This window comes from Etheostoma cragini, chromosome 11 (genome assembly GCF_013103735.1).
Source record: "Etheostoma cragini isolate CJK2018 chromosome 11, CSU_Ecrag_1.0, whole genome shotgun sequence".
In the NCBI taxonomy this organism is placed as follows: domain Eukaryota; kingdom Metazoa; phylum Chordata; class Actinopteri; order Perciformes; family Percidae; genus Etheostoma; species Etheostoma cragini.
In genome coordinates, this window is record NC_048417.1 from 22,707,675 (window position 1) to 22,720,273 (window position 12,599).

Below are 12,599 nucleotides of genomic sequence, written 5' to 3' on the forward strand. Positions count from 1 at the left end.
CTATTGACTGTATACTGAAACCTCTTAGTTATATTTTCAATCTTTCCTTTTGTTACATGTATAGTTTCTGATAAGATGAAAAAAGCAAAGGTCATCCATCACTTTTTAAAATGGGAGATAAACATAGCCTGACCAACTGTAGACCAGTGTCTCTGCTTTCACAATTTTAAAGGGTACTTGAAAAAAATTGTTTGTAAAAAAAGTTGATGCTTTTCTGGAAAAAAAACATATTGCTGAGTGAGAGTCAGTATGGTTTCCGAACAAATTGATCGGTAGCTTTAGCATTAATGAAAACAGTAGAATAGATTACAACTGCCATTTAATACAAGAGATATGCGATAGGTACATTTATAGATTTCAACAAAGCTTTTCACACTATAGATCACAACAAACATACAGTATGAAAGGCGTATTTTTAAAATGGTTAGGCAGTTATTTGGAAAATAGACTACTAACAGTATGTAAAGTTTGCTGGTAATGCATCTGATTACAAGAAGATTCAATCTGGGGTTCTTCAAGGTTCAGTTTAGCAGAAAGTATTCAAAATGAAATGGTTAAACTGAAAATATGGTTTGATGAATATAAAAACAAAGTTCATGTTTTTTTCTAATCAGAATCAGGATGGAAATGTTTCACTATTGATTATTGCAACTCCTATTAGAAGAGTGTTTTATACAAAGATTGGAGTGTGATAATGGATAAACAAATGAACATGGAAATCTCATAAAGCACATATAAAACAATGGTGCCCAAGAATATTTCTGTTCTAAACAAAGAATGTGTTAGATAGAAGGCAATGCAACTTCTGTACTGTTAGTACACTTAATTTGCATTACTATAGTTTACTGTGTGTAAGTGTGGGGGGACACAAGTAACCATTAGTCATTTTACAGAAAAGAGCATTACAAATTTTACATAGGGGGGTTGTTGTAACATAACTCACACCTGCTGAGAGACTTAATTTGCAGCTGGGGCTGGCCGCCAAGTATCTCCGGTGCTGCTCGGCCCGGCACCTGCTGTCGCCTGTTTGACAAGAAGGAGTGATACCATCTGATTCAAAAAGCAGTCCTGCTAATGCAGACTGCTTTATTGTTGATACAGCATCCCTTGTACTACGAATTTTTTGTGTAAGCAAATTGGTATTTATCCAACATTTGTTCCACATCTATCATAAGCCTCTCCATTGATTTTAAAACATTAGAGGCAATAGCCACCGGCCGATAATCATTGTTCTCCTGAGGACGTGCCTTGTTGGGTACTGGAATAATAGATTTTTTTCCACAGTTTTGGTACTTTGTATGTGACTATGGAGAGCAGGAATTGTTTATGCGAGGCTGGTGACGGATCTTCTGTAAAGGTTTTTTAAAAGAAAAGCAGACAGGTTATCAGGGCCTGTTACTTTGGTTGTTTGTATATTTCTGACAGATCCTATTCTGCCCGCTCCTTGTACTTCTGCCAAGTTGCTCTCATTGGCAGATTCAGGTCTTTTTGTAAAGCTCGGACTACTGTTTTATTTCCAGATCTGTAAGCTGTTTTTTTTTCTAAATGCCTTTTGTGATATAGGGTTTGTTATTAGGATATTCTTTAACAGTTGTCTGGGGTATAACCAATACAATACAGAAACATATGTAGGCAGTGGTTGATTCAGTGGCACTGTCAATGTCTGCATCCTTGAAAAAGATATTCCAGTCTGTGCAGAGGAAGCATCTCTTCAGCTCCTCCATTTTGTCACTGAACCAATCACAGACTGGATTTCTGGTTTGCTGGACTTTAAAAAACTGAGCAATATGTGGGGAGCAGCTGGATAACATTATGATCAGAGTTATTCAGGGGAGGTCTGGCTCTGGCTGTGTAGGCATCCTTGCTATTGCCGTAGCGTTTATTGAGGATGTTGTAATGCAATTTGTGATTTCAATTTAAACAACAATTATGTCTGTGTCCATTAGCAAAATAAAAACAATGTGAAAGTGAAAGTATTGCCTGCATAGCCAAAGCCACATATAGCTCATTGTGATGTGCCATTGAGCTCAGTTGTTGTCCAAAAAGTAATTTATAAAAAAGAAATTGAGCCACACTGTTGCTCTGTATGACATGTTTTTTTTTAATTATCATGAAGATGGGCACTATAGCTTTTTAGACTAAGCGTCAGTATGTTGACATTTATTTGTGTCTTTTGTTTTTGAAGATGTATGTATAACTGTAGGAATAAATGAGCTTGGACCTGAATGCAACACAGAGGGTACAGGGGACACATACACCAACCTTAGTCTTTAATTTTTCATCTCTATGGAACTCCCTTGGTCTACTCTCTTATTTTCCTTACCCCTCTTTGTCATCTTTCCCCCTCATATTTTCTCCATCTCCATCCCTCTTTCTTGTCTTTATCTGCTCTCTCTCTCTCTTTCTCTTTCTCTCTCTCTCTCTCTCTCTGAGTGAGGTGGTGCAGGCAATGCTTCACAGAGCATGTCAATGGGAAAATGACTGGGAAGAGATGGCTAATGACACAGCATAGAAATACAAAGAAGTTTGTAGAAAATGAAATTGGATACCTCAGAATGTATACAACATGAATTGCATTGGCTGGCTATATATGAATTTATATTTTTGCTTATGCGGCTGTATGTGTGTGTCAACTTATGAACGTACCACATTATCACACAGGTTGTTTTTTTTTGTATACTCAGTTCCCGAACGCTTTGGATGCTGAAGAAACTTGATCTCTTTTTCATGTTTGTCATACTGTCCGCGGGCACGTTTTAGGCTGATTACAATCATTTTCACTGTCTAATGTCCACCATTGAAAGTCATCCGGATTTTTGTAAAGCATATTTTCATGTTCAGGACAATAAGGAGTTGACAGTTTGTAATAATCATAAAAAAGGATGAAAAAACATTGGTAGAAAAGCTGGTGTTTGAGCTTACAGTTGCATAGTGTTCAACAGTTAATGCTAATGCAACTGGTTGCCGTGGAATGTAGGTGCGCTTCATGCAGCGCGGTTGAATGTGTAAAGTAGATTTGTTTTTATCGGATCTTTATGAATGTGTATAACTTGTGTTTGTTTTGCAGGTGGAATGTTGTAGGCATCCAGGGCTCTTTGATGAGCTACTTCACAGAGCCAATCTACTTCTCCAGCATCATCCTTGGCAGCCTTTACCATGGCGACCACCTCTCCAGGGCCATGTACCAGCGCATCGCAGATATCGAGGACCTGCCCCAGCAGTTCACCCTCAACAGGCCCCTTCTCAGTGGTGAGTGCCTGCTTTGATGTGGACCAGATAGGGAAATAACATCAGATTTCTGCTGAAAGATGCTACATGTTAACTTAACATAGTCTCATTGCCAGACCTTCCTCTGGCAATGCAAAGAAACTTGTTTAGGTGGAACACATTTACGTCCAAAGTTTTGGACCAACCTCAGACGACTGAGGTTGGACAGATAGACTAGCTACATGTCTGGATTTTCCCTGCAGAGATCTGAAGAGGAGTTACTATAGTCCTCGGTAATCCACACAAAGAAGGCGGAAGGTGATGAACATCCGGCAGAATTTCCAGCAGCACCTGAACAATCCCTGAAATAAAACGCCGTTGATATACTTTAGACTAAACCTAACAAGACCTCCGGTTGAGGTAAAAGCAAGATCATGTTCACATAAGGAGATCTCCTTGGTAATCTTCGTCAATCAATCTCTGTCTAAATATCAGAGAGTAAGACAGTAGTCTTAAGAAGTAAACACATTCATCCTCCTCACTGGTCAGTTCACAGCAGAAAGACAGTTATTGCTGTTTTCCTCTGTTTGAACTGAGCTGACATTTACCTAGTTCCTGGAATTTGAATAGCTTTATCATTTTGTGTATGTTTCCAGCATTGGCTTGACCTTTTAAAAAGGCCATAAAGACCAGTGCTCCTGCTGTTTTTGTTGTTTTTTGATGTATTTTCTATTTTTAGATGAAGCATTCATATTGTTTGTCTTCTGGTTGGTCGGAGGACTTTGCAAAAACAAGTTTGTAACATTTCACTCTAAGAATTGTTAGGTTTGTCAAAACTTTGTTTGCGTAAATCACATTTGGTTCTTAAATTCACGATATGTCATTTTCTGCCGGTGTGGATTTGCTTTCACACGGCTCTCACAGGCCGTTCCCGAACTTGACGGATACCTACGCTTTGTCACGGTCCTCGCCATCTGATACCGATGCACTCACAACAAACCGAGAAGCTCAGATTGCAACACACACAGAGGGAGAGTGACTTCATTCTCTGCTCAGGACGCCATTACTCCACTATATCTTGACAAAGCAAATTGTTGTTTGCTGCTAAATTATATGTTCTGAATGTACAGCTCCTTTAAGAACTACTGGAGACAAAACAATTTTGCTGCTGGTAGATTTTATTAGCTATGATTATGCCAACTTGAAGTAGTTTCATGAGAGTCCAAGTTCCTGTTGATAAGGCCAGCTGCTGATGTGTCATGTAGTTTTTGGTCCTGATGGTCCGCGACTTTCTGCCACAAGGTGGTTCAAAGAGTTTGACTCTTTGAAAGGGTGAAGGGTGAGTTAGGGGTTGGCCACAATCCTTCCCTCCACTTCAGGGTCCAGAGAAGATAAACACATTGTTAAATGCATTCCTTGCACTTCTTCTCTTGCATTTTTTGTTCTTGAAATGCTAGTCTCACATTGCCAGACCTTCCTCCACAGTGCTGCGGAAAACTAGCCCTAAAATTAATGCAAGTACAGTCAGTCTTGCTGATTGACTTTATTTGTTTCAATACAGTTGAAGATTTTTGTTAAACACGGATAGTGATTAAGTCTTGCGTAGCCAGAACCTTCATCCACAGAGCTGCGGGGGAGGGTCAGGCTAGTCCACACAACATTCGGGGATGGGAGAAAAACATGTTCTGGTTTATTTATATTTCTTTAAATCAATCAGAATTGTCTTTGGTGGCGTTAAGCGCTGGACGCACGTAGCCTCGGGGAGGAACTTGTTTTGGTGGAACATGTGTACGTCCAAAGGTTGCTTTAGTCGTGCAACAGAAACCTCAGATGGGACAGATAGTCTAGCTAGCTGTCTGGATTTACCCTGCAGAGATCTGAGGAGCAGGTTACCATAGTCCTCAGAAATCCACCGGAGGTTAGAATTCCAACACAATGGAAGTGGAAGCTAACGGACGCTAGAGTTTAGCAAGTCATCCGTTTAACCCTCATGTTGTCCTTGCGTCAAATTTAACCCAGTTTTTAAAGTTTTTTTAAATCGGAAATATGGGATGTTGAAATAAGCAGAAAAAATGTTGGAAAAAAGTGACAAACGGTTGGGAAAAGCATAAAACCACGTTGAAAAATTTATGAAAAAGTGACCAAAACATCTGGAAAAAGATAGAAAAACACTGAGAAGTAGGCCTGTGATTTTTTTTTTGCTGTTGACGGGAAGGCAACACAAGGGTTAAGAAATAAGCACAGGACAACAGCAAAAGCTACTTCAAATTTAACTCTAAATCAAACAGGTAATTTTAAAAATGTGGTCATTTTATATTTCGATCTATCTTAGGGGACGACTAGTAGCATCTTCTCACAGGGCATGGAGCTATATGCAGCTCCCCTTGCTCCTCCTCCCTGGTTGCTCTCTAAATGTCGGGTAAAGGAGATAATAGCATTGGGGGTTATTAACCTTTTCCGCTTTAGAGAGTTCTTAGCGGTGAAGGGCTGTGGCGTTAGAACGCTGAGGATTTCATCCCCTTTAAATCATCTTCTGCCACAAGTGCTGCCAAATGGAACCGAGAAGCTTTAATACACACACACACACACGCACATAGAACAAGACACCGGGATTTATAGCACCCATATATCTCCCATTTATGCTTTGGATACAGTGGAGGCTGATGCCCAGTAGTGTGCTGAAAACAAGCAGGCTCTGACCTCATAGTCCCCCTGGGTGCATCGTATTTTGTCTCTACTCAATAGCAAAAACAAAAAAAAGAAAGGGAAAGGTTGCTGTTAGAGCTGTGGGAGTAGCTGTCATTTGAAAGAATGGGTTGCCATGTTTGGTACCTCATCCATTGTTTAATATATCCATGCAGTAGGGTTGCAGGCAATTAAGTTCCTGTGTGTCTCCCACAGAAGCTTTGGAGGACAGAGAAAGAAAATGATGATCGTATTACAGTCCCGTTTTATGTTCTGAGTGTTTGTTGGGAACACGTTGTTGGGAAAATGTTCTTAAAATGTGGACAGTGCTGCAACAGAAAAACATTTTACTCAGTTTTTTAGTCGGGGATAACATATCGCTGTCCTGTGGTAACCTCCAACATGTCAGCTTGTTTTCAGCTGTGAGGCAACACATGTTTCTGGTAACCTTACGAGTATTTACTAGGGGTGTGCAAAAAAATTGATTTGTATTCAAATCGTCTACTGCAATCACACAAATAGATAGATATACTCTATTGATCCCCAAGGGGACATTCAAGGTCCCAGTATCTTACAGACATCACACACAACATACACATTAGAGCCCGACCAATACAAAATTTCGTTATTTAAAAATCTGATATATCGGCCGATATTTTTTGAAAAAATCCAGAAAACGCGTTACAAAACAAACAGTTATTTGTAGTTATCTATGAGTTCTCACTAAGATAGTATGATAATAATTAGTTTTATTGTCACAACGGAACTGCGGAGCTTTAAAATATATTAAAGTTCTGATAAATAAAATGTATAAAAACACAATCTTAAGTTATGAAACTTTGAACAAAAACACATTAACAAAAGAAATAATCAGTGTTGCCAATAGAGACGCTTTGGAATGTCCTCTGTTGGACAAACCTTATAACATGGTTGACAGTCCATTTATCAGAATTATCTGAATTCATTAATTCATCATCATAAATTATTCTGATCAAAGAATTTTTAAAAATTATATATATATATAATAGCATATATACATAGATACAGTACAGGCCAAAAGTGTGGACACACCTCATTCTCTATCCCTCTCTATATATATATATATATATATATACACATGCATACACACATGGGAAAAGTAACATTTACAAACTGTGAATCGTTTTTTTGAATCAAAATCATTATTGAATCGAATGGTGAGCCTAAAAATCTGAATCAAATCGTCACATTTTGTGAATCGTACACCCCTAGTATTTACATGGTTTATTCAGCTTAATAAAAAGCAGAATTTTCTCAAACACATAAAGGAATCCTTAAACTTATCCGATTAACTTATAATCATGAAATGATTTACATGTTTTTGGCAGGATACAGGTTTTTGTTTTGGACGGCCACATTCGGTTGTGGCTTGTTGTGCTGCTCAGTCTTTCACCAGTATTTGTTTTGGTTTCCAGGTATAAGTAATGCAGAGGCCAGGCAGCCGGGCAAGGCGCCCAACTTCAGTGTGAACTGGACGGTGGGGGATCAGGCCCTGGAGGTGATCAATGCAACCACAGGCAAGGACGACATGGGTCGCGCTTCACGTCTCTGCAAGCACGCCCTCTACAGCCGCTGGGTGCGCCTGCACTCCAAGGTAGATCCACTATACTTGGGTGTTATGAAGCATTTTAGTTTCCGTCCATATTCTAAAGTACTTTTACACCCAGCCATATCCATCAGTAATGTGGGCTGCTGTCGTTTTGGTCACATTCCATTGGTTTACCATCCAGTCAGGTTTTGTTGAATCAATCATACACTGGGTGAAACAAGTATTTAACACCTCACCATTTTTCTCAGTAAATATACTGCCAAAGGTGCTATTAAAATGAAAGTTTCACCAGATGTTGGTAACAACCCAAGTAATTCATACATACAAAGAAACCAAAACAAATAAGTTCAGAAATTAGGTTATGTGTAACAATGTGAAATGACACAGGGAAAAATTATTGAACATGCTTACTGATATTTATTTAATACTTTGTACAAAGCCTTTGTTGGTAATGAGAGCTTCAAGACAACTACTGTATGGACAAACTAGTCACATGCATTGCTCTGTGTTATTTTGGTCATTCTTCCACACAAACAGTCTTCAAATCTTGAAGGTTCCGTGGGCCTCGATGAATCTTGATCTTCAGGTCTTTCCATAGATTTCCACTGGGATTGAAGTCAGGGGATTGGCTGAGCCATTCTAGCAGCTGTATTTTCTTTCTTTGAAACCAGTTGGCCGTGTGTTTGGGATCGTTGTCTTGCTGAAATGTCCACCCTTGTTTCATCTTCATCATCCTGGTAAATGGCAGTACGTTTTTGTCAAGAAAGTCTCCATAAATTTGCCCATTCATCCTTCCTTCAATTATGTGAAGTTTGCCAGTATCAATAGCTGAAAAGCATCCCCACACCATGATGGTCCCACCTCCAAACTTCACTGTTGGTACGACGGATTTAGGGGGACGTGCAGTACCACTTCTCCTCACATGGTTTGTATTAGGGCATCCAAACATTTCAATTTTGCTCTTATCTGATCACACTATATTCTCCCAGTATTTCACTGGCTTTTCCAAATGTTGTGCAGCAAACTTTAAACAAGCTTCAACGTCCTTTATTTTTTCAGCAATGGAGTCTTGCGTGGTGAGTGTACATGCAGGCCATGGCAGTGGGGTGCATTCCTTACTGTTTTCTTTCAGTCTTTTTTCAGTTCTCCACAAGTGGTCCTTGGCCCTTGGACAACTCTGATTATTCTTCTCCCTCCTCTGTCAGAAATCTTGCGAGGAGCACCTGGTCAAGACAAATTTATGGTGAAATGATTGTCGTTCCACTTCCATATCATGGCCCCAACAGTGCTCACTGGACCATTCAGAAGCTTAGAGATGCGCTTATAACCAATGCCATCATTAAGTTTTGCAACAGTTATGTTGCGAATGTCTTGACACAGCGCTTTCCTTTTACCCATCATGAGATGTGTCTTGTGACACCTTGGCAGTGAGACCTTTTTGTAGGCCGTCAGTTGGGACTGAACCAGCTGGTAGTGAGTTGCACTGACTGGAGCCTGGGTTGCTTTTTAATTACTGAAAGTTTTCAGCTGTTGTCTTGGCTCTCCATGTCTTTTTGCACCTCCTTTTCTTCATGTTTTCAATACTTTTCCCCCTGTGTCCCTGTGCTTCACATTATTACACATAACGTAATTTCTGAAGTTATTTGTTTTGGTTTCTTTATTTGTATGGATTACTTGGGTTGTTACCAACATCTGGTGAATATTTCATGTCAATAAGCACCTTCGGAAATATGGTAACATGCCCAATGCTTATTTTCCCCGCTGTATGTTTGGATAACAATTTAAGAATGTGCAAACTGCTACTGTGTGACCCAGCGCAGCTTAATCATTTGTATTTGCAAAGAGCGTTGTAAGGAATCCAATCCATTTTTTTGTGGTAACTTGGTTAAAAGAAACTCAAATTTCAGATATAGACATTTTTTAAAGGGTTAAAATTGACCCGAGGACAACAGGAGGGTTAAACACGGATAGCGAATAATTCTTGCATTGCCAGACATTCCTCCACAGCCATGCGGAAGAGGTTCTGGTTAGTCCACACAGCATTCTGGGATTGGGAGAAATTGAAAATCAATCCTTTTGTTGACTCTTTTTCTCAATGTTTTTAACTTTTTCTCAAATTTTTTGTACTTTTATCCAATGTTTGTCACTTTTTTTGACATTTTCAACACTACTTAACACTAACTTATTAACTTTACTTTTACAGTTATTTTTGGAATTTATGGTCAGTAAACCTCATTTATAGGAAATTATACCTAATGTTTGAGTAGGAAAAGGAGAAATTAGGAATAATTTACACTAAAATTAAAGGAATGGATGTGGATGGATAATCACAGATTGGAATATGTCAACTTTTATTTAATACTATTTTGAAACCTCTTCATTTTTTTTCAAATGCTATAAAATTGAATAAGACGCCGTTGTCGATATAGACTAATACCGATTAGACAGAGCTGCGCTCAATGTCATGAGCTGCACATACTATACGTACTTAGAAAATCCTCTTAGCTCAACCTCTCTTCTCTCTTTCCCTTTTTTCAGCTGTCATCCATCTTGTGGATCAAAGTGCTCAAGCCCAGCTCGTACCATGAAGCCAAGCAGGCCGCCACCGAGTACCACTCTGCCAAGCAGGCGCTCATCAAGGCTTTCCACAAGGCCGGCCTGGGGGCCTGGGTCAAAAAGCCCATTGAGCAAGACCAGTTCACCCTCTGCTCCTGAGGGAGTCAAGGGACCAAAAGGATTCCCCCCCCACCCGCCCCGTCACCACCACCACTCCTCCCACCCCTCCATCCCCAACCCCCAGACCCAGGGCTGAAAGCAAGAGAGCCCCCTATTAACAACCAGCCCACAGAGACACTTACCTCCGTCCCGTGTGTCAACGCGCACGTGCACGTGCATTTTGTTCGCGTGGAAACAAACGTGCGTAATTTCACAAACCGTTCATAGCTCATCATGCTTATTCCTCAGAGGACCTCAGCCTCGCCATGTCTTTTCTCATAATATTGATTTTTGTCCATTTTGATTTTAATGGATGTTTTAATGGTGGGTTGTTTTTTCTCATCTTACTTGTTCTGTTTTAAAACTGGAATCCATGTTTTTTTAATGCTGTTGATGTGGAAGTTAAAATTATGCAGTTGTGTCTATTTTCTGGATCAACGAGTGTAGCCAGTTTAGGGTGAAATGTAGCCGAGAAAACACATGATCTTTGTAAACTAAAAGCAACGTGTGTGGACCAGGAAAAACAAATCTATTCATTAAAATGAATGACTTTTGACAAACTTTAATTTAAATCTTCAGGATGTAAATCTAGTACTGAAAAATAAAAAGAGAACAAAAAATAGGTATATAACTTTTTATGTGTGTTACATGGTCCGTTCCTTAGATGAGACTACATGTTCTTAGACCCTGTATTAAAGATGAAAAATGTTCCAACAAATTGTGGCCCTGTTTGATTCACTGACTGGAAAGAATATAGTGTACAGGCCAGGAGTCGCAGCAGTTTAGGACACTTTTTGTTGAGTTTTTGTGTCTTGTTCATTAATTCGTGCATATGTTCTGCAAGTTATTTTATGTCACTCTCATTTCATACTTGAACAATGGGGAAGGGGGGGTCATGTTGAGAGCATAACAGCCCCCCCTCTCTCTCTCTCTCTCTCCGACTCCTCCCCCTCGCCTGGGTCTTGGGACAAGCGTTGGGAGGTGCTGCACGTTGTATTTTTCCTTGATCTAAGCCATGGCTTTGCATGGGAACTGAACTGGGAGGCCTACAGAGCAGAAACACACAGTGGAGAGCCCTGTACGCCCATCAGTGAATGATTTTGAATGAATGCCAGCATCTTCCTCCACAGGCAGCTTTGAATCTTTGTCTCTATTTTCTAGATTTCTTGTGATTGTTGGTTTATTTGTTTTAGGGGGGCGGGACGGGGACATTTTTTGTTTTTCTTTAAGTTGGGCATTTTAGGATTGGGGATACTACTGCAGTGAAAATGGTGATACACAGACCTCTCAGATCTTGTCACTTAGCTGTCAGTTGAACTATTAGTAGAAGGCATGGTCTATGTGCTGTAGTGCCACAGACCGGATGTGAAGTTACATTCACCGGATGCCACATTATGCCAGTCTGTAGTGATAGTCTGAAATGCAAACGTGTCGTAAACCCCTCCACATTATTTCTCAGCGAGAGGAACAGTGACATGAACAGACGTATGCTAATATCTGCGAAAACTCTACCAAACTTATTACAGTGTGATGTCATTTTTGTCGTCCTCTCTTCTCCATCTACAGGAACATTAGTTAGTAGTCCAAGTACACCTGTGATCTGACCTTTACACCCTGAGTGCATAAATGCCCTCGTGTTTGCAATTTGTAAATGAGGACGTTTCCAAGTAACTGCAGTTAATTCCTCTTCCCAGCAGAAGGAAATGTATGTGTGTATGTGTCAACAGGACGTGTGTGCTCAGACGTCTTTAAGCATACTCTGTGGAACCTTCACCAAAGATGATGTCCATGTGTGTTTCCGCCCCTGTATTTTCCACTATTTACTTTTGATTTCTACAAAAACTGTGTATTCCATTCAATACAGGGGGAATTTGATTGTCAGGCTTCTTCTTAAGTGCATCTCTAGCTGTCAGTGGCCATGTGTATATTGCTGCTGTAAAAGTAATTCTCTGTATATAAGGAACAACACAAAAAACGTGTTCCCTGTACAATCAGTTCATCCCATCCTAAAAACAGTTTTGACTGTTGCTGGGATTGTGAAGATGTTGATGTAAAGTATTAGTGGTTCTCTGTGACTGACTGGGCACCATAAAGCATGGCACTAACACTGCCGGGGTTAACGGGTTTCATCCCCATTGTAGCCACCAATGTTAAAAAAAAAAAAAAAGAAATTAAAAAAAAAAAGCACTGAAAGGTGCCTCAGCTAAAAGTGGCATCCACAAGCTGGCACGTGTGATGTCATATACGTATGCACCTTTTTCTTTTCTTTTTTACTTCTATTTCAGTCAGTATTAGAGAAGCAGGAAAGGGGATTCTACCAGAGTTGACTTGCTAGACTATTTGAAATGTGGATCACCCCCCCCCACCCCCCAACCGCCAGATAGCCCTAGACCAAAGTCACGAG

The 12,599-nt window shown here is 40.0% G+C and overlaps 1 protein-coding gene across 3 annotated transcripts in view; it reads left to right on the top strand.

Moving 5' to 3' along the window:
• Positions 1-12,551, top strand: part of adarb1b (adenosine deaminase RNA specific B1b) — a 129,264-nt gene extending 116,713 nt beyond the window's left edge. For all 3 annotated transcript variants that reach the window (XM_034884798.1, XM_034884797.1, XM_034884796.1), the window contains 3 exons: positions 3,068-3,249; positions 7,347-7,525; positions 10,019-12,551. In XM_034884798.1, the coding sequence (XP_034740689.1) occupies positions 3,068-3,249; positions 7,347-7,525; positions 10,019-10,195 (538 nt within the window). In that variant the 3' untranslated portion in view covers positions 10,196-12,551. The remainder of the gene's footprint in view (positions 1-3,067; positions 3,250-7,346; positions 7,526-10,018) is intronic.
• The last annotated feature ends 48 nt before the right edge of the window (positions 12,552-12,599 follow it).